Source organism: Carassius gibelio, chromosome A20 (genome assembly GCF_023724105.1).
Source record: "Carassius gibelio isolate Cgi1373 ecotype wild population from Czech Republic chromosome A20, carGib1.2-hapl.c, whole genome shotgun sequence".
NCBI classification, from domain to species: domain Eukaryota; kingdom Metazoa; phylum Chordata; class Actinopteri; order Cypriniformes; family Cyprinidae; genus Carassius; species Carassius gibelio.
In genome coordinates this window covers 7,341,906-7,366,604 of record NC_068390.1, presented here as the reverse complement: position 1 = coordinate 7,366,604, position 24,699 = coordinate 7,341,906, and the positions used below count along the sequence as shown (strand labels likewise).

Genomic DNA, 24,699 nt, shown 5'->3' with positions numbered 1-24,699 from the left:
TGTGTGTGTGTGTGTGTGTGTGCGTGTGTGCGTGTGTTTTTTTACATTGTTTCTAAAGCTCTAAACAAAGTAAAGACATTGGTAAAAAAGCTATTTGTTTCCTAAAACGTTTTTCTCTGGTATTAAGAGGTTAAAACTATGGGCCCTATTTTAATAATCTAAACGCAAAGTGTAAAGCACACGGCGCTGGTGTACTCAGGGCTTGTCCAAATCCACTTTTGCTATTTTAACGATGGAAAAATGGTTGGCGCGCCCGGGCACATGGTCTAAACGGGGTTCTCTTAATGAGTAATAAGTGTTTTTTGGGCGTAACGTGCAATAAGCCAATCAGAGTCTCATCTTTCATTCCCTTTAAGAGCCAGTTGCGCTCATGTCATGACGGATTTGCTCGGAGCAAATAGATAGCCTAATTCTGATACATGTGTTGACTATCTATTATGACATGTAGGCATTTATATATATAGTCATTTATATATAAAATGTAAAAGTTTCATATCTTTGATCAATTCATTTTACTAGTTTTATCCTTTTTTTTTTGTTCTTTTCTTTGTAGTAACCTTTATTGTGGTGTAATAGAGACTTAATGTAGCTGTCAGGTTTCTGGAGTTGCAGTCGCAAACGTAGATAAATGAAGCGAATCCCTGCGGAGAAACAAAGATAAACAGGTGTTCTCTTTGAACGGCTGCCATAAAGCAAACAGATACAAATGCAGAGAGATGTTACACACCGAAGGCTGATTTCGCTGTAGACTGATTTCATTAAGGCTAATCTGACGTTCGCAGTCTGTGAAAACTGCATTTGTATGTGCTTCACGATTTAAGCAAAAGAAATTCACCTGCAAATAAAGACTATCCAAAACAAATCACTAAAGTTCTGCTATCTATGTCTGTGATTTCTGCAGGTAAGAGTCCGTCTCAGGAGTTTACAGCTGTCATTCAAGCGGTCACACCTCTACAGTCCCAACAGCAGCCCATATTCAAACTGATCCATGCGGTCGCCAAGTCCAAGTTCTGTGCACAGGTGAGAATATGACTGCAAATGATCACACACGATAATAACTCTTCCATTATTATCTATGGTGCAAATATACATCATGTTACGGGTCATTCACACTGCCAGTGATTGTTTGATGGAGGTCACATTGTTGTTTAGAGTTCTTTCTTTATTGGCAGCCTGCACACCTGGTTATATTAAATCACCAATGAGATGTAAATAAATAAGTAAAACTCACCAAAAGAAAGAAAAAAAGAAAAATAAAGAAAATCTTGTCTTATTTTTCTCGCTCACAAGTCATCTCAAACTCATATGACTTTTTTCTTCTTTATAATGATTTGTGTAGGGTGCTTTTTAACAATCAGCCAATCAATCAATCACTCAATAAAACAGAAAAGTTGAAGTTTCCTAATACAACTTGTTTGCATAATATTTCATAATATAATGCAACATAATATTGATAATATTTCAAGTCCTTTGATGGTTTTGTGTGAGGAAAAGACTAAAGCATTCTGAAAATATTAAATGTAACATATTCACAAAGTGGTGCATTTTAAGGTGCCTTTTATTAAATATAATTTTTTGTTGACTAATAGTCGTTTACTTTAAGCATCAGTCGACTAATAGCCTAATAAGCGCTCAAGCGCATGCATAAAGAAGTCACCGGCAGAAGTCATGATTATGAATGTGTCAAGGAAAAACTGTAAGATTAAACAGCATTAACAGTTTACTAATCTATTGATAAACTAGTGTTTTCGGCTTAAAGGTGCTGTATTTAAGATTTTGAAGCATAAAAAGCATAAACAAATATCATAATATGTTTGCAGATATTTAAGAAATATGCTACGTTAGCATACTTGTTCATCTGAAAATCAATGCTACAGTCCTTTGAAAAGTGCGTTCCAGGCCGGAATGTCAGTCTTTGTTTTGGTTTGTGAAACCCGCCCACTCCCAGTTTACCCAATTGTATTTTGGCACCCTGGGTTGCCAGGTGATGAAAAACAAAGCGTATTTCATTTGATTCATCATCAAGCGTGCTCGTTCCTGTTGGTGATGCATAACCTGTATCGTGTGTGTTAAGTCTGAGGAGGAGGGGCCGGGTGAAAAGAAAACCCTCTCTGGTATTTTGAATTTGGACTGCAATACCTAGTTCAACCACTCGGTATCAATCCTACATACAGCACCTTTAAGAGATGAATTCGGCAACACTGACTCGTCATGTCCTTATGTTTTGATTTTTAGTTTCACTTAACTATATTAACCTTGTAGCAAAAACATAAAATCATAGGTTTAGAACAATATGAGATTGAGTAGGTTATTTTCCATTTTGTATGTGCTATTACTTTTACATTCTGGAGGGAAAGTGTTGGTATGTTAATTAGAGCACTGCCTAATGCATCATATCATGAACAAGATGAATGATTATCAATGCATGAATCAAACTCATTTAGAAAGCCCACAAATTGTGAAATGGTTTTCCAAACATCATTTTTTATTATGTCCCTGTATGTGGACTGCAACTAATCAAGTAAAACTAGTTAAACGTCTGGCTGTGTGAAAGTAGCATACATTCAATCTGACCACAGTATCTGACAAGTGACAGATCATGTTAGCTTCACTGTCTGTGTTCCTAATTGGTCACAGCTTCTTTGCATAATGTTTATATATTTTAAACAACTTATGTTCAGCTTATTGCATCGGTTCAGTATATATTAGATAATTACTAAAATGAATAATATTCAGATAATGCATTCCCTTGTTAAAAAGCATACACTTTTGCATACGTACCTTAAAAAGTGTTAAGTATGAAAATAATTCATATTAAAATAATACACTGAGAATATAAATGTGAAATTAATTAAATTTGTATGAGCACTTAATTGCATGTTATTTACAATTAAAGCTGCGGTAGGTAACTTTTGACGCTCTCGCGGTTAATAAACAGAACTGCTTGCGTCTTGCGGAAGAACATCTTAGCCGGAACTACTTCTCTCTGTTTATGTCTATGAAGAATCACAAAGGTACTGGGTTACTCCGCCGCGGTACCCCCGAAGCAATCTAAAATAGTCCGGATATAAACACTTATTATAGGTGCACCCTAGTGATTCAGGACAAGCTAAAAACACGGTTTGGAAAATGGATGCATGGTGTACTCGCTTATTATATACATTTTTCTACATTTTGAACACAAACAAAGTTACGGACCGCAGCTCTGATTGGTTGTTTCTTACCGGAAGCGATGGAGTTTCTGCAAATGGCAATAGGACCACTGGGAGGAGCCAGAGGAGCTTGATTTTTTCACAGATTATCTGTCTCATATTCCACTATTTTTTTACAAAAGTTCCCTACAGCACCTTTAAATGTATACATTGTATGACGTGCAGTTTTTTTTGGTACAGCATTGCTTTAACAGTGCAAAAGGTTGTGGGTTCGATTCCCAGGGAACACACATACTGTAATTAATAAAAATGTGTAGCCTGAATGCACTGTATGTCTGCTAAATGCATAAATATATTCTACAAATGCCCCTGATTAACACAGTTACTAAAAATGAGAAGTCTCTTGATAATTTCTAGTTTGTTGTACATTAGTCTACAGTAGTTGCTCTAACGCCTATTTTCTGGACTAGTAAATGAGTATGGGATTTTTTTGAGAAATTTTGATTACCTTTTGCATGTGGGCTGTAAAAATGTGTTGCAATCTAACAATGAAAATTCATGTTTTGCATGCATATGGAAATGTGCAGTGAAGCTCATGTGTTTTAATGTGGTTTCAGATTTTAGTGTTGTGGAACTGTGAGAAGCCTCCACCACCCAGAAACAAGTGGCCCTCCATCACAACACCCTTCTCCGTCATTGAGGGCAAAAGAAAGGTGCGAAGAGAGAAAGATGATGAAATGAACAGAAGAACTGTGTGTTGGTTTAAATTCTTCATATGCAGTTCTTTGCACAACTACACGCAAGCAACAAACATTATGCACACATTAACACATACTAGCTTTTTAGATAAATGTTTTATTTTATGTAAATGTAATTATTACAGATATTAGATATGGCCTATATTATAGATACTTTGAATTTTAGAATTAAAATAATAGTAATTTAGTGTATTTATTTATTATTATTATGGTTTTATATATATATATATATATATATATATATATATATATATATATATATATATATATATATATATATATATATATATATATATATATATATATATATATATAATTTGAACAATCTTCAAATTCCCCAAGCAAGGTTTTGCCATGTTTAGTTTACTTCTGGGGACATATTTGTACATAAAGTGCAGGTAAGTAAAGTAAAACTCAGACTTTCTGGTGGGAAAGAACCACATAACAGGCCAGATGTCACCATTTAAAATCACTGAAATGATTTGAAATAAATTGTGTGAGTGTGATATCTGCACAGCTGTGTGTGGGTGGTTATGTGAATACTCTGAATGTATCTTATCATTAGCACCTTTCAGACTTTGTCTGCTCAGCGTCATCCCTCTTTGCACGTTTCACTCATTTACATCTTCTTGTCATGTGTTATTTTTATTGTTAGCCCGAGCAACTTAATGTGATGGATTACTCTGTCTCCTCACTTATCTGTAGTTGTTTTATCTCATATGAAAATGTAGCTATTTATAATGGAAAATGTGAGGAAAAAAAATATCTTAGGAGAAACATTATATTTAACTCACTATTTTGTGAAATTAAGACATTTGAGTGCTATCTATGAGCACATTTACACTAAATTTGTGATTTTTTTTTGTAAAGTCGCTTAAAACCCTCTTGATAGGTCCAATAGTGAGCATATGTACAGCACAGAAAAATTCAAAATGTTCTTTATTTAAACTGATCAGCTACAAAAAAAAGTTTGTCAGGCATTGCAATGGCACCTGTAAAGGGGTGCGATATATTAAGCAGTAAGTGAACAGTACATTATTGAATTGAATGTGTTGGAAGCAGGATAAACTGTGAAATAAAAAGATCTGAATGATTTTGACAAGGGTCAAATAATGATGGCTAGACGACACGGTCAGAGCATCTAATGGCAAGTCTTTTGGGATGTTCCCATTATGCAGTGGTTCGTTCCTGTCAAAAGTGATGCAAGGAATGATAACTGGTGATCCAGCATCAGGGTTCATGAGCAGCCACATGGGGCGAGAAGGTTACTCCATCTGGACTGATCGCACAGAAGAACGACTAGCTCAAATTACTTTAAAAAAAAGCAGAACGCTGGCCATGATAGAAAGGTGTCAGAATGCACAGTGCATCACAGTTTGTTGCATGTCATGCTGCGTAGCTACAGTCTGGTCAGGGTGACCATGATGACCCCTGTCCACCACTGAATGTGACTACAATGGGCACATGAGTGTCTGATCGGGACCATGGAGCAATAGAGGAAGGTTGTCTGGTCTGATGGATCACATTTTCTTTTAGCTCATGTGGATAGCCAGGTGTGTGTGCATCCTGTTGTGGTCCCAGACAGAATGTGATTTATGAGGACTCTCCATAGGCATAAGGGTTTTTATACTGTATTTTCCATCCCCTTACCCTAACCCCAAACCTACAGTACCACTCACACAAAAGATTCAGCATTTATTTATTTATTTATTTTCAGAAAAAAAACATGGTACTGTATGTGAAACAGGAAGTGTATGGATACATTAATTTCTGACCCTGGTGGAAATACAGTGGGAAAAAAAAAGAATATATATTAATGTTGTTTGCACATGTAATTTAAGTGTAATATGGAACACTTCCAAAACAGTATGCCTTAATGTCACACAGCAAAGCAATTTGTGTGTGTGTGTGTGTGTGTGTGTGTGTGTGTGTGTGTGTGTGTGTGTGTGTGTGTGTGTGTCTGTAGAGGTGGAAAGAGTACAAAAATATTCGACTCATATTCATTTCCTTCGAGTTCAACTTCAGAATATGACGGGGTTTCATTTTCAGCAGTGTCTGCACCACTAACGCCTGTTTTGTGCGTCTGCATCTTTCTTATGATTCTAGCACCAGTTTGCCCTACTGCTCATTATTTACTGCAGTAGTTTCCAGGGAGCATTTTTTTTTTTTGTTTTTTTTTACTCCGTAATTAATGTTTTAAAATGTAGCGAAGTACAATACTTCAAACAAAATATACTTAAATAAAAGTAAAATTACAGATTTTAAAAATTACTTTAAAAAGTAGAAGTACACAAAATAGCTACTCAGTTACATTAATGCAACTAAATGTAATTCGTTACTTTCCACCTCTGTGTGTGTGTGTGTGTGTGTGTTTCTTTGACATATCAGGACACAACTCTGTATGATGACATGGGTATGACACAGGTATTACAAGGAGAGGGTGACTTATGAGGACATAACCCATGTCCCCATTTTTCTAAACGCTTATAAATCATACAGAATGAGTTTTTTTGAGAAAGTAAAAATGCTCAAAGTTTCCTGTGAGGGTTAGGGTTAGGTGTAGGGTTGGTGTAGGGCCATATAATATACAGTTTGTACAGTATAAAAACCATTACGCCTATGGGATGAAGCCACTTTTCACAAAAACAAACGTGTGTGTGTGTGTGTGTGTGTGTGTGTGTGTGTGTGTGAGTATATTTCTCATAAATCCACATGACAGTTTGTTATTTTACTATCCTTTAAAACTACACTGACAGGCATGAGTATCTCAGTAAAGCACATTTATCTAGAGAAAACATGTAATTTATCTAGCTTTGTTGTTATGTGGCACTAAAAAGTCATATTAGACACTGCATTCTGTTCTGTTGCTCACTGTCAACATCCAAATGGTAATATAACTGATGATCAAACTGATTATAGAATGCAGTGGACTAAAGCCTGTTATTTCGATCAGCTCTGCACATCTGCCATAGCAACCTTGATAATCTCTGCATATGTTACCTTGGAGATTCACATCTGCACACATCTGTTATTGTAGTATGAGCTATTTTTAGCCACTAACATAAACAAAAAATTTTAAATTAAAACTTGTATTCTTGGACAGAATAAGCTGCAAATTGGACCAGACATTATGCTGATATGGTTATAGAAGACTTAGCAATATCTAGTCAGAAAAAAAAATGACAAAGGAGAAAGTTCAGGGGTCACCTAGACCACTTAAAAGTGCCTTTAAATACACTAAATGGTTTTCAAACCATCTAGATCAGAAATGCGCACATAGTCCATGAAATGCAGATACTTACTTTGAAGGGAGTGTGAATTAATGCGTCAAACAAGTGTGAAATAGATAATCAAAGTTTTAATCAAAAGCAATTTGTCAAAATTAAATCATATTGTGACTAATAAGCTATCAAACGCCACATCCAAATCATAACACGCTTTTATCTGAGTCTTAATAAAGATAAATTGGAGCTGTTTAATACTGAGATAAAAGCTTAATAGAGAAGCGTGAACTTGGTTTGCACTAGAAGTGTAATCTCTAGAGGTCATAAGAGTTCATCCCAGAGGGTGTGTGTGTGTGTGTGTGTGTGTGTGTGTGTGTGTGTGTGTTTGGGCCTGTGCGTGTGAGTGAGTCCTGTCCTGTGACATCTTATTGAGGTTTGTTAGACATGTTTTATGTCATAAACAGAAAGATAGAAATGAAAAAGGCAGAGTGTGAGTTTATTTGCATGCGCTGTATAGGTTTATTTATAGGAAAGTTTGTTTCTGCCTCAGAATAAGAAAAATATTAAAAGGTAATTCAGTTTAGATTTCACAGTTCTAGCTTTCTCTGATATGAAAACTCAGAAACTCTCAATTCAGAGAAAAGTCAAGAATTAGCTCAAATCAGCACAGAACAGTTTGCACAGCAATTTGTGCAACAGGTCGGTTTATTCATCATACTTTACTGCTATTTGCTATACTATTTATAAAAGTGTAGATTGCCAATCTACAAGCTAATTGTTAGTTAAACTACAGTTAACCTACTATTTTGATAAAGTAATTTGCTACATTACGAGCTACAAACAAAAAACAGCTAACCACATTGAAGATCAAATATAACGTTATGAATAAATATAACTATTCAATTAAATAAATGATACGAGTGAAAAGATGTAGACCAGGGACTTGGCTCCATCTGTTAATTGAATTTAAATACACATGGCACAGAGGTAGACCAGTGAAGAAAGCTACTGGCTAAACTGGATTTTAGCATTGTTTTCCTTAGCGGCTGTGCTTAAATTAGCATGCTAAACTGTTTGCATAGTAAAACCTGGCAGGGCATTTTCTTAAAGCACTTCTGCCATGCTGTGAAGTCTTTAGTTTCACAGCTCTATATTGTGCCATAACGCTGACATTTTTGAGTGTTTTTTTTTTTTTTTGGTCCCATAAGAGCTACATCTATAAAATGCTTCAGAAATGTCTTGAAACCCCTACGTTGTGTTCAATTCCATTCATCTGAACGCCATGCAGCTATTTTTGATCAGACCTTAAGACCTTAAGGAACCTGTCTAATCGGGGGCAGGTGAACCAGAAACCAACCCAATGTCTAAGGCTTCTATAAAACATCTCTATTTAAAAAAAAATATGTAATACTGACCATCTCTAAAATACATATAATGCAAGAGACGAGACGAGGAAACAGAGAGAGACAGAAAAGGGCAGACAGTCCCTGTGGAAGATTATGTGAGCTTTACAGTTAAATAAAGCGTGTCTTGAGGGAAAAGGAGTGATATCAGAGGAAGAAGCCATGTGTCAACAAAAAGACAGCTGGCCTCCCAGATAACTATAGTCCTTTCCAGAGCCCCTACCTATATGAGAGAATACTCAAAATGATAAATGCAGTGATATTCATATATTACATGCCGCAGTCACAGCATCTGTGACATATAATAATGCATTTTTTTTTATTTTTTTTTTTTTATAATCTATATAAAATGGAATTCAAAAGGGGAGGGCATCTTTTAAATCCACTAGAAATACACAAAGTAAGTTTTATATGCCTTATTGTTCCCATCTGCAAAGTGAGGTGGATTTTAAACACAGTTTGAAACATGACATTGTGATCCAATGTTTTATGCATCAATGATTTATACGGCTTGTACACATTTAATATCTTTACTAATGACACAGACTCAGCAGTCATTGTATTCTATTCTCTAGTTCTTTCTGAATCTTCATTGGTCCCTCTGGTGCTTCAGAGCTTGTTACACTAATGAGAATACATCCCTGGACCAGCGCTTACTTACTTGTAGAGTTATTTCATGTCTCTTCGCATGAACAGTTTTATTAATTATTCACTGGTATTAATGAAGAGTCAATACTGTAATTAGGTTTGAACCTCCTCTGTAGTCTCCATTTACTTGAATTGATTAAAACTGTGTCCTCCTAATGCTGTGGCAGACTGACTGTGGGAAACTGTGAGTTAAAGTTGTTATATTAACGTATATGTATTTATAAAGCCATTTATAATGTCATTAAAGTCCCTATTGGTGTAATGTCCCAATCATTTTGCCTATATAGTATATTTTGAAAAATGATTGTCTGCACAATGGAAGTTAATGTTTAGCCAAACTGTTGGTTACCAACATTTTTTTTTAAAGGGGGGGTGAAATGCTATTTCATGCATACTGAGTTTTTTACACTGTTAAAGAGTTGAATTCCCATGCTAAACATGGACAAAGTTTCAAAAATTAAATTGTACGTTTGAAGGAGTATTTTTGTTCCCAAAATACTCCTTCCGGTTTGTCCCAAGTTTCGGAAAGTTTTTTTTCGAGTATGGCTCTGTGTGACGTTAGATGGAGCGGAATTTCCTTATATGGGTCCTGAGGGCACGTTTGCCGGAAGAGCGCGCGTTCCCATATAGCAGAGCACTGAGAGCACAGGCATTCACTGATCAGAGCGAGAGCGTCACGAAAAATCACAAAAGAAGTGTGTTTTTGGTTGCCAGGGCAAGACAACCCTGCACAGATTACCAAAAGAGAAACAGTATTAAGGGACCAGTGGATGGAGTTTATTTTTACAGAGCATCAAAGGAGTTGTGCAAGTGTTTTTGTTTGTTCCCTGCATTTCGAAGATGCTTGTTTTACAAACAAGGCCCAGTTTGACGACGGATTTGCGTATCGTTTATTTCTTAAGGATGATGCAATACCAAGGAAAAAGGGTCACATTCGTGTGTCGGAACCGCTGGCGGTGAGAAAACTGCTTAAAATATCTCTGCCTCCTTGTTTGTGCGTCCCCTTTGCCGGAGACCCAGGTTCGAGCCCCGCTCGGAGCGAGTCGTTGCTGCTGCTGCTTTCGTTCAGTTTCAGCCTCTGGATCTGATTCTGGATCATAAATAAACGGCTGAATCTGACTGTAAGCCATGGTTTGTTTTGGATGATGGGTTTTCCCTCACGGTAATGTCACAGCTTCCAAACGCTCTCAACGCAAAAGACTATTCGCGCTCGTGATTCTTTAGCTCCGCCCACACGTCACGCCTCCAGCCGGTCGTGTTTTTCCGTGAAAAATCGGTACAGACTATCTTTCTCTTATGAATATAATAAAACTAAAGACTTTTTGGAGTTATGAAGGATGCAGTACTACTCTATAGGTACTCAAGATTAACAGGATATTGAGTGAAAACGAGCATTTCACCCCCCCCCTTTAATATCTTCTTTTGCGTTCCACAGAAAGAAAAAAAAAATGTCATACAGTTTTGAAATAACATCAGGGAGAGTAAATAATGACAGAATATTACATAACTTGCTTTCAGCTGGTTTTCAGACAAAACTCTTCTGACTGGTTTTGGATACTAAAAAAACGGATATACTCAGAAGGGATCTGATAAAGAGACTGAATCCATTTTTCTTGGTGTCGAGACGGGATCTAATATTTTTTGCTGTATGTTGGCACACTTTAACTTTTGTTGACAGAATCGAACATTTGTAGACATGATATGTCAGGTTTTTTTTTTTTTTTTTGCTATGGAAGGAGACTTTTTACACCATGTTATGTCATCATCTCTCTGGAGCGCTGTGGCAGTGATGAATGGCTAATCACAGAGGGAATGATGGGTAAACACAGCTCCCCTTCTCTCTATCTCTGATATCAAAAACTCACACTGTTGGCTAAACATGTGTTCTGCGGCCAGTCAACCTCTAAATGGCTTGGCTGTATAAACAGAGCCTTCAGAGAAAACCTGTAATGCATCGTATTATGGTGGTTAATCAGCGAGTTACATCGTTGTACGGGAAAAGCACCCCAGCTCAGTTCAGTTCTCTTCCAATAGTGTCTGTGCAGTCAAGTCAACAATGTTGCTAGACCGTGACAACCTGTGACTATCCACAAATAATTATTCTCTGATCGCTTGGCAGTCTAAAATGCAGCACAGGTCAATCCGATCTTATGTTGTTGATGTCAAAGGCCGTACATTCTGAACTTAACACATTCTAAACAGTTAAACATGAACAGGTTGCATGTTTCAACAGACATCAACATGAACAGGTTGCATGTGGGAATGTGTTGGGTCACCTTTAAAAAAAATGAGTAGAAAATGAAAATGTGAAGTCAAAATATCCGTCCAACCACAATGAGTACTGATTATTTTATTGGCGTTCCTCTGACGTTATCAGCAGAATTTAAAGTTGTGCTACAGTAATATACATATTCTTTCTCAGATGTGCTAAGTGTAACACCTTTTTACTTAGCAACAGGACTTTTTTTTTCTCTGCGCATAAAAACCTGTGTATCTGACCCATGGAAATCACCAAATGGACAGTCAAAAGTGTATTCTAGGCTGTAACTATATGCAGTCTTCCAGAAAATAGTCATTTCTTGGGCCAAATGACTTATTTCTCATGAATTGGCCTTTGCACCCATGTAATGATTCTGGAATACAACACAAATACATGTACAGTACATGTACACGGGTAAGCAACACCACTCTACAATATTTAGCAATGATCAACGACCTCAAATGGCATAAACGTTTCACTACACCTTTTTATTTATTTATTTAGTTTAATGTACTTTTTCTTATTTAAAGGTGTAAATTACCATATTATTCCTTGGCAGATGTTCAACTATTGTGACTTTCAGTTGATGAGCAGATAAGACACAAACAGATGTCAAAAGCGTCATAGGCGATGATAGACAAGGATGTGTCAAAGGAAAGTTTCATTTATGAATACATTGTTATTTCTTAATAACATAAACAAAACAAAAATTGTAAATCCAAATCTAAATGCGTAAATTAACTAATCTCAAACAGTATCTCTGCTGAAATGTAGTGAATCACCAATGTCACTTTCTGTTTTCCCCTCAGACGATGAGTGGCCGTTTTTTCCCTCATCATGCTATCAAAACTGATGCAGTTCTCAGCCTGGACGAGGACTCGGTTCTGTCCACCAACGAGGTGAGAGATCACACATTCATTCATCATATAATTCATGTTATGTGAATGGTATGGAATCTCATATGACAGGCTATAATGGTTCTGTCGTTCAAAATCTGAATTCTTTGCTAAGGGAAAAAAATTTATATTATATTGAAATGTATTATTACATTTCTAATGGTAACCAAAAAAATTATCATTGAAAAATAGCACTTATCACATTTGTGTCGTGTCCTAACAACTCTCTTGAGAGTTTAGCATGTTAATATATGACAATGTTAATTTGTTTGGTCTTGACGGAATAGGTTTGCTATGCTGCTGCGGCAGAGCAAGTACCGAGATTTGCTACTGTAAATACATCCACAGACATGCTGCTGGGAGCATGTAGGAAAAACTGCTGCTGCTGCACATACAATATATATAACATAAATGAAATTACCCCATAGTAGATCTAAACAGGTGGAGCTGGGGAGGGAGCAGGGTCTCTGAAGCACTCTGTGACTGCTACAGTAAGCACTAGCCAAGCTTTTGAATGTTGAGCAGCTCATTGGCTGCTGATATGAAAAGAAACCAATCAGCTGTGCCAGGTGAATTATGATGTCATTATTTCAGATTGAGTTAGAACTTCTAACTCACTCAGATTTCTAGAGTTTCATGAGATAACTTTGGATGAAGTATAAAGAAAACATGCTAACTTACTTCAGTTGAGTTTTAGCAATGATGTTAAGCCTGATGCTTATATTTTAGCACTGCAGTGCTCTCTTTCTCACTCACAAACAAGCTTTCACGCTCTTAACCTACTTTCTTTGTCCTGTCCTTTTTTTTACCTCATTATGTTGTCTCTTTTATTCAGTGGTATTTGTGATGCTGCATGTATTGTCAATTTCTGGCTTATTTTGTGTTTGTTCTGCACTTTGTTAATGTCAATTCTCTGTCTTCATTTTCCCTGAGAGAAGAGATGATATTTGCACACTACAACATCAGCAGCCTGCTGGGCTCATTTTTTTATTGCTAGACAAAGAGAAAGAGATTGAAAGAGAAAAAAGATCATCTCTAATCAGATGTCCAAATTAACAAACAAAAAATGTTGATCTTTGTAATTTTTTTTTGTCCTGGTACATTATTGACTATTATTAATTGCAATGATGCTCTCATTGGCTGCTCTGTATTTTAAATTTGGGTGTGTTTAAAGTCCTGTTTGAAAACAATTCCTAATGAAGGCTGTGATTTGATTTTCATGCTATTGCGGTGTGTGAGATTCATATGTTTTATTTGACTATTTGCTTCTGTTTATTCCTACGCACCTGCTTGTAGGAGTTTTGATGGGATTTCATTTATATTTTGAATTTCTGACTTACAAAATGGCATCAAGAGCATCTCAAGACACAACTGACTGCACTAAATACTTTATACATTTAATTCAGTTTTTTTTACCATTGACCTTGGAAGTACTTTTCCATATTTTTGTATAAAAACCTAAATAAATTAAAGTTGCCTTGATGAGTATAATGATATGACAGAAACAGACAAACATTTTATAATTATTATTAATAGTAGTATATTTTTACCTATTATTATTATTAATAATAATTATATATTTGCAATGATTATTTTTTTAAGTTTTTTTTTTTTTTTCAGGCATCCTATTTAAAGAATCAAATACAAATACAAATGTACAAGTTCAACAAAAAGCACAAATATAAAAATAAAATATAGTCAAAACCTTTGATGTTATTAATAATGATGATTTATAAGGTGTTTCTTGAATATTTAAATTAGATTGTGCCATAAAGCTCAATGGCAGAGCAGCAACTCCAAAAAAATACTTGGGGACACTTAAGGGTTCTGAGGCCCTCTGTCAGCCATGATAGGGGACAGGAGCCTTCCCTGAGCTTATCTGAGGATCTGGAGCCCTCCTTGGGCTTTACAGGAGATCAGGAGCCCTTCCTAGGCCAGACAGGGGATCAGGTGGCCTTACTAAGCCAATAGGGAATCAGGAGCCCTCCCTGGGGTTAACTGGGGGATCTGGAGCCCTCCCTGGACTTAATTGGGGTTCTGTAGCCCTCCATGGGCTTAAAGGGGGATCTGGAGCCCTCCATGGGCTATAGTCATGAACAAGAGCCCTCCGTGGGCTATACTCAGTGGCTGGTGCCGACACTGGAGCGGGCTCTGGAAGGCTTGACCTAATTGTTTTTTGTTTGTTTTTTTTGTTTTTGTTTTTACAGACACGACATTCAGGACGAAGTTCAGGACATTATTTAATTAAGGAAGTTTGTAGATCAGGCACCAGGCAAATTTCATTAATGCTAATGTAAATACATAGTAAACAGAACAGTTCTATAATTTTCATTTAACCTTAACAATGAAATTCTTGCCACATAATCCTTTTTGGCCCTTAGATATCTACATTTAGCCTACTGTATAGGCAAATCATTTGTTGGTACAGTAATATGAACTGTATCAGGCATTTTTTGTGAAGAAGCATAATCTAATGAACCTAATTAGCTGTGCTTGCACAGAAAAGGTATCAGTGACTTCATTTCAATGTTGAGGACTCAACACTGCACCTGCTAAACTATATTGCAATGGTTAGTGAATAAGTTGCAGGTGTTTTCGCTAACTTACTGTACCACCCTCAAAAATGGCACAACTGTTAAGTAAACTACCTCCTTAGAATTTTAGATGGATTTTAAATGATTATAAATGTGTAGTTAACAACTATCATTCCTCAAGCTGTGATATGCAAATCTCTGTGGCTGCAGTGCCAATTCAAACTGCACCATCTGGCAAAGATGTTTCAGGCAATGTGAAGAATTCTTTATTCTCTAAACAGACAGGGTGCTGTGATGATTAGGGTGTTATAGGTCTAAGTTTGATTTACAGGGTTGAGAGTGTTAAAAACAAAAGAAACAGATTCTCAGCAGCTTTCCTGGCAAGAGTCTATGAGAATATGAAGCTTGTTGGTAAATTTCTAGGCAGGGGATGAAGAAAAAGTGTGGGAATTAATTTTGTTGTGGAATGTATTGTTAACTTCATTGCAGTCAGATCTTGAAAGATTTTGTGATCTTCTTTGATAGTCCCAGCTTTGAAAAGCAGTAGAAGTTGGCGAAACCAATTTAATTCCATAGACTGATCGCTTACATTTGTCTGACACTGACGTAATTCCATGATGAAGGTTTAGGAAAGAAAGATATTTTCTACAAGGCAGGTAAAATTAGATGCTTAATGCTTAAAAAATAGATATCATGTTGGTGTATTGTCAATGTGTAAAAACATAAGATGGTTTCTTCAAATTTAATGTTTAATTCGGTGTTGCATGACATTCTTTTTGTAATCATCTGTGAAATTTACAAGCATTTTTAAAGTGCACTGGCTGTACTGCAATGTGAGTCATAATACTTCAGAATAATATTTCAAGTTTCACAAGCAGTGAGAATGCGTCCAATCAGATGGCTGGAAAGCTACTAATTTCTCAAGTTCATTACGTATGGTGAAGCTCAGTGTGTGTTTGGAACCTGCCATTTATAATTCATCATACTAATGTTTTATTAACTGCACCCAGTACATCTTTACTTCTGCCTGGCCAGAATATGCACTTAACTTTTATAGCAGTACAAGATTGCAGAACCCGTATTACAAAAGTTTAATGAGTCTCAGTTTCGGTGAGGAAGCTCTTGTGGCTTTAAACAAATCCAGCAACATTTAGAGTGAAGCTTTCGCTCATTCCACAAAGTGATCTGCCCTAGTAATTGACCTTTAAGCATTTGAGAGGGTTTTAATTGAAAAGTGCTGAGAATGTGAGAATATGTTAGTGGTTTTTATTATTTTAGAAGACTGTGTGGCATTATGCCTCCATAGAAATTGATAATTGCATTGTTTTGGCACATTAACTGGCTTATTAAAATGGGAAATATAATATAGGGGTTGAGGTTTTTATTTTTTGTGCGACAAGCATCATTAGACTGTAGGCACGTGTGTTGCATAACAGCAGCACAGCAAAGCCCATGGGTTATGATGTCTATGATGCAGTTAATAGCCTGAAGAATTGACCACAAAGAGTAATAATCGTTATAGTACAATGACAGAGTAATATAAATTACCGCATTAACCTAGTGTTTGTGCATGTTTCTGCAGGTGAATTTGTGTCTCCACCTATCATGTATCTGTTTTCCCATGTATCTTTATTGCACATGTGACCCTATGAATGTGTGCTTGCCAAGGAGGTTAGCATTCGTATTCAACTCAATGGCAGTTGCTTGGCTGGTGCATGATCCCCACAATGCAATTCTGTCATTTTTGCTTATGGATAGCTTTTGGATATTTTTTTTTAACCAATCATCTGTCACATAAATATAATGTGGCTAATCTCTCTAAGGATCTCTCTTATTTATTTATTTTATTTTATTTTATATTTTGTGTATGAAGTATACTTTGACTTTGTACTCAGATCTTTTTTTTTTTGCAGCTGGCTGCAAGCTAGCATTCAGATCTGCCCTTATTCAATCAACAGTCGATGGATTGTAGCCCCTTGCTTCTTCCATTTTATCGGACCTTTAACTCCATTAATTTATGAGTAGCTTGTGTCATAGAAAGCTATAGTTTCATAGTTCCAAAAAATCTCAAATGTTCCATTGTTTGGATATTTTACTATAATCTCAAAAGTATGTACCTTCTCAACACTGTCAAAATGCATAATTTTAATGCTTAAAATTATGTAAATATGGATGCATCAGACAGCTGCCTTTGATTATACAAAACATTCTAGTTTTGTTGCATCATATTATATTTCCAGCCTGGAGGTCAGAGTGTGTCTTTTTATTGTTGTAGGTTTTTTTTTTTTTTTTTTTTGCATGTCTCTTCATTAGAAATGCATATGAACTGAACATTATCACAACATACTGAGAATTTCAGGGATTTTGTATTTGGTCATGCAAATTTTCAGCGATGACCAACAGAAAACTACGGCACTCTGTAGAAAGTTGCTTGGTTTGAAAGCAGCTTCAGTGTGAGTACTTCCTGTATCTCTTCAGTATTGAAAATTGGCCAGAAAGGAGGGTGCCCTTTCATTTTGCAATTATGACCTATGAGAACACATAACACTTCAGAGTCTCCTTTTAACATATTGGTAAGTTAAATACGAGCTAGACATTTAGGTAAACTCATTTGTTAGCAACGATCTTAAAGTTCTGTTCATCTCAGACCAAGCATTCGTGACTCCAGCTGCCATTCATCTTTCCCACTCAATCAGATCTATAATCAAGGTCTGGGACACATAATGAATGGAGAGAATTTCAGTGTGTCACCCACAATGCATTGCTGGAGTGATGTGCCTTAAAGCCATAATTCCTTAAGGCCACGTTATTTGCATGATATCATAAATCTGGCACTGAGTCTGCTGCTATTGCAGCAATTAATCTATTGTAACATTAAAGGAGAGACGTTTGCAACCTTTTCCTCAGATTTGAGGGTTCATTTTTTAATATATATGCACGTTAACGTTGATAGAGAAAAAACTGCTCTCATCCCCTGCATGCAGACGAGTCAGTTGTGTTGACGCTGAAGCATGCCTGAAGGCATTAGAAATCCAAGGCTAAATAAAGAGCCGAGTTAGAAAAGGCTTGTACTCTTTTAGCTCTCATTGGCTCCTTTGATAAGTTATCTCACTGAAAGTGAGCCCATGTCAGTTCTTTTAACAGACTATCAAGAGAGCTAATGTTGCTTTTGTTAATTCCACTTCTTTAATCTCTTCTGATGAGTTTCTTAAGCAGGGTGTTCGCTTTGGTTTTATCTGAAGTCTGTAGAGATAATAAAAATGAACACAATGTTTTTGTTCTTAAAGGAATAGTTTGACCAAAAATATTAAAACAGTTATTTAATCAAAATTGTGCACTTCTATCTTCCCTGGGTTTGCAGGTGGATTTCGCCTTCATTGTTTGGCAGAGTTTTCCAGATCGGATCGTAGGCTACCCAGCACGCAGCCATTATTGGGACAGTGGGAAGGGGAGGTGGGGTTATACCTCTAAATGGACCAATGAATACTCCATGGTGCTCACAGGAGCTGCGTTCTACCACAGGTAATCTCCAGACAACGCAATACAATACAAAACTGACCTAAAGTGCATTTGTTTTTGTTCTGTCGCAGTTTTTCTATTCTATTCGGCCTTTTTTATTCTTCTTTTTTTTTTGTAACAAAACACAAAAAGTAGTTTGCTGGCTAAAAATTAGCGTGTGCTAATAGTAAGCATTAAATTATGTACCTAGCCACAGGGTGGAAGCATATCTGTAGTGCTTAATAGCTAAGATTTTTCTTTAAATGAAATACAAAGCCAATGAGAAATTGCAGCATGCTTCAGAAACCCTCCACCTTCCCCAGCTCCACCTGATATGGGATGATTTCATGTATTTTATATATGGAGGTAATTTCATGTACTGTATGTTACAGTGCTTAAAGAACCATGTCTGTGAATGTATTGGGAGTAGAAAATCTCTGTACTTGCTTTGCAGCATAGCAGTTATTTTCCGCCAAGACCAAACACATTAACATCGCCATGTATGTTACCATGCTAAATACTCAGAGAGTTGTCATGCCATAAATAATTCAAACAGTAAAATTGCAGTAAAGCCACCTTTCCACCGTCTCTGACATCTGCATAGGTTTGTTGCATTACACCTTTTTAATGGCAGTCACACAGAACTTGATCGTGAAGCCTTGCACTTATTTATAGTAAAAACATATGTATGAATATATCCCCACGAAACAGATGGCTGCCAATATGTCTGAAATAAAAGCATAGTATGTTATTTAGGGGTAATGTAAATAGTTATGCAATTATAAAATAATAATTTTGGTTGTAATTATTCATTAACTGCCCATTTTACAAAAATAGTGTTTGAAGAATAACATTTTAGTGCAGAAATATTGATAAGTTACACCTTATTCTCAACAAACAAAATCTTTAATTTAATTTAAAAATGAGAATACTCATTTGGCTAAAAGCATGGCAAAATATGTTGTAATTTTACAAGACTATAATAAGACAATACATAATTTGTCTATTTTTTAAGTAATATGGTGTAGTTTTAATGTCCTAATGAATGCAAATGTACATATACTTTCACCTTGTAAAGTATATTCCAGGAAGGAATTAAAGAAATGCTCCATTTTTTCAAATTCTTTGAGAGACCCAGGAACAATTGTGGATTAAAAATCTATAGTCAGTTTCCCATAACTAATACAACCTGATTTGCTGTGTTTACTAATCTTATACAAAAATTAGAAAAACACCTTGCAGAGATTTCTGAGCAAGAGATGTAAAGCTAAATTTCTACAAATTTGTTCCAATGAAAAAAACAAACTTGTATAGTATTTGTGTGAATTTTTCTTTTAAGTCATTCTTAATCATTTGTTATTAACAGGCATGCTAATAAGCGACTAGTAAATATTGAGAATTGGTCCCTACAGTAAAGTGATACCCAAATGATAAATCAGGAATCATCAAGCTCCACGTAAAGCTAGAATGAGTTAAATGTTTTCTCTTAAATCAAGCACACAAATATTTCTTAGTCGTCTCTCTTTATTGATCTCAATGTGAATTCATCTGTCATCATGAAAAGATCAAATTGGCTCTGGTTCACTTTGGTTACTATAGCATTCATTCTAACCTTTTAGGGACACCGGGAGAAAGGTTAGATTTTCCTTACCAACTTTTGGGACAATACTCCCACTCCCAGTTTTTGCTCATTAAAAAAAAAGTTGGTAAACAATTACTTTGTATTGTATTTTTATTTTTGAAAGATAGTTTGAAAGAAAAAAAGAAAGACATCTAAATTTGGCCAAGAGGCTGGCTGATACGAGGTCAGGGTCAGGTGCTTGTAAAAGCCGAATGTGAGACCTGCTGTGATAGAGATCGTTCAGAGACAGGCTGATATTAAAGCAGGTAATAAATGTTCAGTCTGACAGCTTCACTGGCCATATTTTAACCATAAATGGCACAGGTGAGATAGAGTTCACAGTTTGTTTTAGCTGAAGGACTCTGAGCTCATCACTCACAACAGAGCCGCACACACACACACACACACACACACAGACCTTCAGACTGACACATCACACACCTGACACTCAGATTAACCGCTTTGCTACTGGTCAGCGAGCCGACACCACCTGCAAAGTGACCCCAGCTTAAAGTGTGTTGGAGAAAAAGACATAAATAAACGTCTGAAAAGAGATAAACCTCCTGCAGAGCTGAGAGGAATGCTCTGACGGCTGTCCCTCAAAGAGAGAGGAGGGAGAACTGAGAATGACAGAAAATACGTCTGCAGGCAGGAAAGGAGATTCAGTTTAATAAGGACAGCGAGAGAGAGAGAGTAGGTGTCACTCACAGAAATTAAAACATCTGTCTTTTTGAGGTTCTCACATCAGAGTAGCTCTGTCTGTGCTGGGTATCATGACTATACTTTGAGTCCCTCCCAGATGAACATTTTATTACTCATAGATTGCTCTTAATGGAGCACTCATTTAAGTTGTCTCCAAATTTTCTCCTAAAAGAATATATTAAAAAATATGAGGTACTTAGAATGTTGTTAAAGGGATAGTTCACCCAAAAAATAAGATTCTGTAATCATTTACTCACCATCATGTTGTTCCAAAACTTTCTTCTATGGAATAAAAAAGAAGATGCTTTGAAGAATGCTGTCAAACAAACTGTTTGGTTCCCATTTACTTCCATATAAAATATGGAAAATATATATGAATACACTTGAAGTCAGTGGGAACTGAAACTGCTTGTTTAAATGCTCTTTAAAATAATTTATTTTGTGGTAGAACAAAGAAATGCACACAGGTTTGGAGCGACATAGGGTGTGTAGGGTGACTATCCATGTATAACGCTATAAAACTGAAATAAATAAATAAATAATGAAGCCATTTGTAATGATGAGACAGAGACATTCGGATCCATGTGCAGAACTTTAATGATGAGAATGGTCAGACAGGCAATGATCAGTAACGGCGTCAGGTATGTAGGGATAATCAGAATCGATAACAGGAACAAGCAGATGTCGGGAGCAGTAAGCAGAAAATCAGAGTCGGTATAAACAATCCAAAGGTCAGGTACAGAAGGAAAACACAAGGAAAAACGCTCGGAAATGTCAGACTGGCTAAACAAGACTTCGCAGTGAGTGTGCTGCTTATATGTGTGTGTGTAAATGAGGTGCAGGTGTGGCAAGGAAATTGGCTGATGAATGAGGTGCAGGTGTGGCAAGGTGATTGTGATGCAGTGACTTATGGGTAATGTAGTTTGAGTGTGGTGCAACAGTATGAGAGGTGCTAGTGTCCAAGTGACATCTGGTGGTTGATGGGTGGAATGGTCCTGAGTGGAGTGCCCTCTACTGAAGCTCATGGGCACTCCATCTAATGATCGTGACACCATTAATGTTGTGCGAGAAAAAAATTAATAATGATGAAATAAATATGTGAGATAAATACAATATGTTAAGTTGACATCTTTTTTCTGCCCATGCATTACACATAAATATAAAGAAAAATAATAATAAAGCTGGGACTGTCAATAGATCAGTCAATTACTCCAAACCCATAAGACTTTTATTCAGCTTCGAAATACAAATTCATATATTTTCAATGAAACCTAGAGATGTCTGTCCCTCTTTTGAAAGCCTATTTCAACTTTTAAAAAGTTCAGAAGATGCCATTTGAATTGAGTCTTCTGAGGAAATTTGATGGCTTTATACAATGAACAGTTTTAATTCAGGCTTTTATTCACATATCAACATCGATGAATGTGCATCCAACATATCAAGTCTCTTCAGAAAACTTGAAAAAAGCTTGAAGGATTTTGTGGAATGGACTTTCAAAAGAGTACAGAAAGTACAGAACTATCTCGGGTTTTATTGAAAATATCTTCATTTGTGTTTTGAAGATGAACAAAAGTCATGGATTTGGAACAACATGAGGATGAGAAATTGATGTTTTCATTTTTGAATGAACCGTCCCTTTAATGGCAGGGTTTCTGAGCAGCATTCAAAATAAAACAGTAAAAAAATCGGTCAGTTTTACTTCGCTTCAGGCAAAATGACTTTTTTTAAAGTCTAATAAATATCTTAATTCATTTCATTTGTTTTGTTTTTTGTTGATTTTCTTGGTCAGGTATTATCATCACCTGTACACATACTACCTGCCAATATCTCTGCTGTCAGTGGTGGACCAGCTGGCCAACTGTGAGGACATCCTCATGAATTTCCTCATCTCTGCAGTAACCAAACTCCCGCCAATCAAAGTCACACAGAAAAAACAGTACAAGGAGACCATGATGCAGCAGGTATGGGTATCTGTGTGTATGGGTTGTTATTAGATGAGTGTGTGTGTGTGTGTGTGTGTGTGTGTGTGTGCATCCAGGGTGATGCCGTGTTGGGGTCAGAAGCGTCTGTGTAGTGTGTGATGGATGGATGGCCCCAGGGCTGTGAGTGTGCGCGGATCTGATTCAGCAGTATTGGTCTGTTTGATGAATGTCTTCATGGTAAGGCAAGATTAATGATTGACAGCAAGGTTGCAGTACTATTCTTCTTTCTGTCTGTCTTGTTTCTCTCCATTTTCACTCTCCTTCTCTCTCAATAATTTATTCGTACATTCTCTCTTTATTCGTACATTCTCTCTTTATTTCCAATTTTTATTTGAAGTAAAACCATGGTTAATTTTCGTAAGGGAAGCTAACTATTCCAACAAGTACCTCAAAATGCAAAATTTTTGTCACATTCTGATATTTAACATTGTCATTCTTATTGAGGCTGTTTTGTGGCAAAAATGTACTACTCTGATTTAAAACAAAATAAGCTGTTACCCCCCATAAATAGTGTAGGTACAGAGTAGTTAGCTATTTTTTATTATTACCTCGTAGCATAGGCCAGCCTACTAGACATCGTCACTGTAGTTTGAAGTTTGGGAGGATATAGTTTCAAAGGTTTAGGAATGTTTACTGATTTACTGTATATTTCCTAAAAATGTACTTGAACTTAAAAATAAACATTCATGTTACACAGGTAACAGCTTTTTTATGGTTTAGTTTAATTAAAAGTTGAAAATTATTTTTTTATTTTTTTGTAAACGACACTGTAACGACATTCCAAAATATGTTTCATATACAAAATATATTTTTGCGTGTTCCACTGCATGTCCAAAGGATTGGATGCATGTGGGTCTCTATTAGCAGATCGTAAGCTTCTTTAACAAGGAGCTAGACAGCTTTCCACAGTGTTTCTCATGAATGTAAGGCCAGAACTGTCATCTGTTCTCTGAGTCGTGAAATGAACACTCCGTGTTCACTCTGTTTGTCAGTGTCTTCTAAAGTGCTGCCCAATTCCAGCAACATGTTCCTGCTTTCTTTTATAATCTGCTTGGTGAACCATACACAGACATCTCTATCTCTCTCTCTCTCAGGGCTCGAAGGCATCTCGATGGGCCGACCCAGATCACTTTGCACAGCGTCAGTCCTGCATGAACTCTTTCACACGTTGGTTTGGCTTCATGCCTCTCCTTCACTCTCAGTTGCGTCTGGACCCCGTCCTCTTCAAAGACCAGGTCTCTATCTTACGCAAGAAATACAGAGACATTGAGAGGTTGTGAGGGGCAAATCCCTCCAACACCCCGCTGAACTCCTCAGAACATCCCCAAACAGACCTTCAGTGTTCAGTTTGCCTGGACTCAAATACAATACGTTCCATCTACAGAAGAAAAAAAAAATATATATATATAACAAAATATGCAACACTGAATGGTTTTATCTGCAGCTGAAGCCATTTGCTCAGAATAGGACTGATTTGCGTGTACAAATTTGTTGTTGTCATCGATGTTGTTGTCTGCGAGGGCCATAGCCACTGCACATGTATGAAAAAGAGGCAAAAGTGTCCTGTGAATGGATGAAAACAGCTCAACGAGTCACCTATGCCTGCAATATCTATTTTAATTTCAATTATTTTTTAAGAAATTCTTCTTTTTTTTAAAGAAGTTTAAAAGAAATAAAATCTATGAATGCAAAGTGGGTTTGCACCCTAAATATTAACTTTTGTATCATTTTATTGTGTGTTTGTCCTTTAATACACCATTTATCCAATATTAATAATATTTGTTCTTGATATTTTGAGAAAATCAGCAGTCAGATTCTGCAGTTCAGATTTAAAAGCTAGCATAGATCTGTTTAATAATTTGTGAGCAGGGTGTGAATTATGAGGGACAGGGGTGTTAATTAACCCCCTAGTTTGAACCCCCTTGAAGTTAAAACTAAAAGTTTTTACATAAACGTTGACAGTTCGGACATTTTGTGTGCATGTCTTTATGTTTGTACATTGTCATACATGCAATCCTTTT

The 24,699-nt window shown here is 36.4% G+C and overlaps 1 protein-coding gene across 1 annotated transcript in view; it reads left to right on the top strand.

Annotated features, from left to right (window-relative positions):
- Positions 1-24,388, top strand: part of LOC127938411 (exostosin-1-like) — a 309,435-nt gene extending 285,047 nt beyond the window's left edge. Inside the window, exons 7-12 of the mRNA XM_052535006.1 lie at positions 902-1,020; positions 3,770-3,865; positions 12,255-12,344; positions 18,237-18,397; positions 22,486-22,657; positions 23,773-24,388. Coding sequence (XP_052390966.1) covers positions 902-1,020; positions 3,770-3,865; positions 12,255-12,344; positions 18,237-18,397; positions 22,486-22,657; positions 23,773-23,958 — 824 coding nt within the window. The 3' untranslated portion in view covers positions 23,959-24,388. The remainder of the gene's footprint in view (positions 1-901; positions 1,021-3,769; positions 3,866-12,254; positions 12,345-18,236; positions 18,398-22,485; positions 22,658-23,772) is intronic.
- Positions 24,389-24,699: the final 311 nt, after the last annotated feature.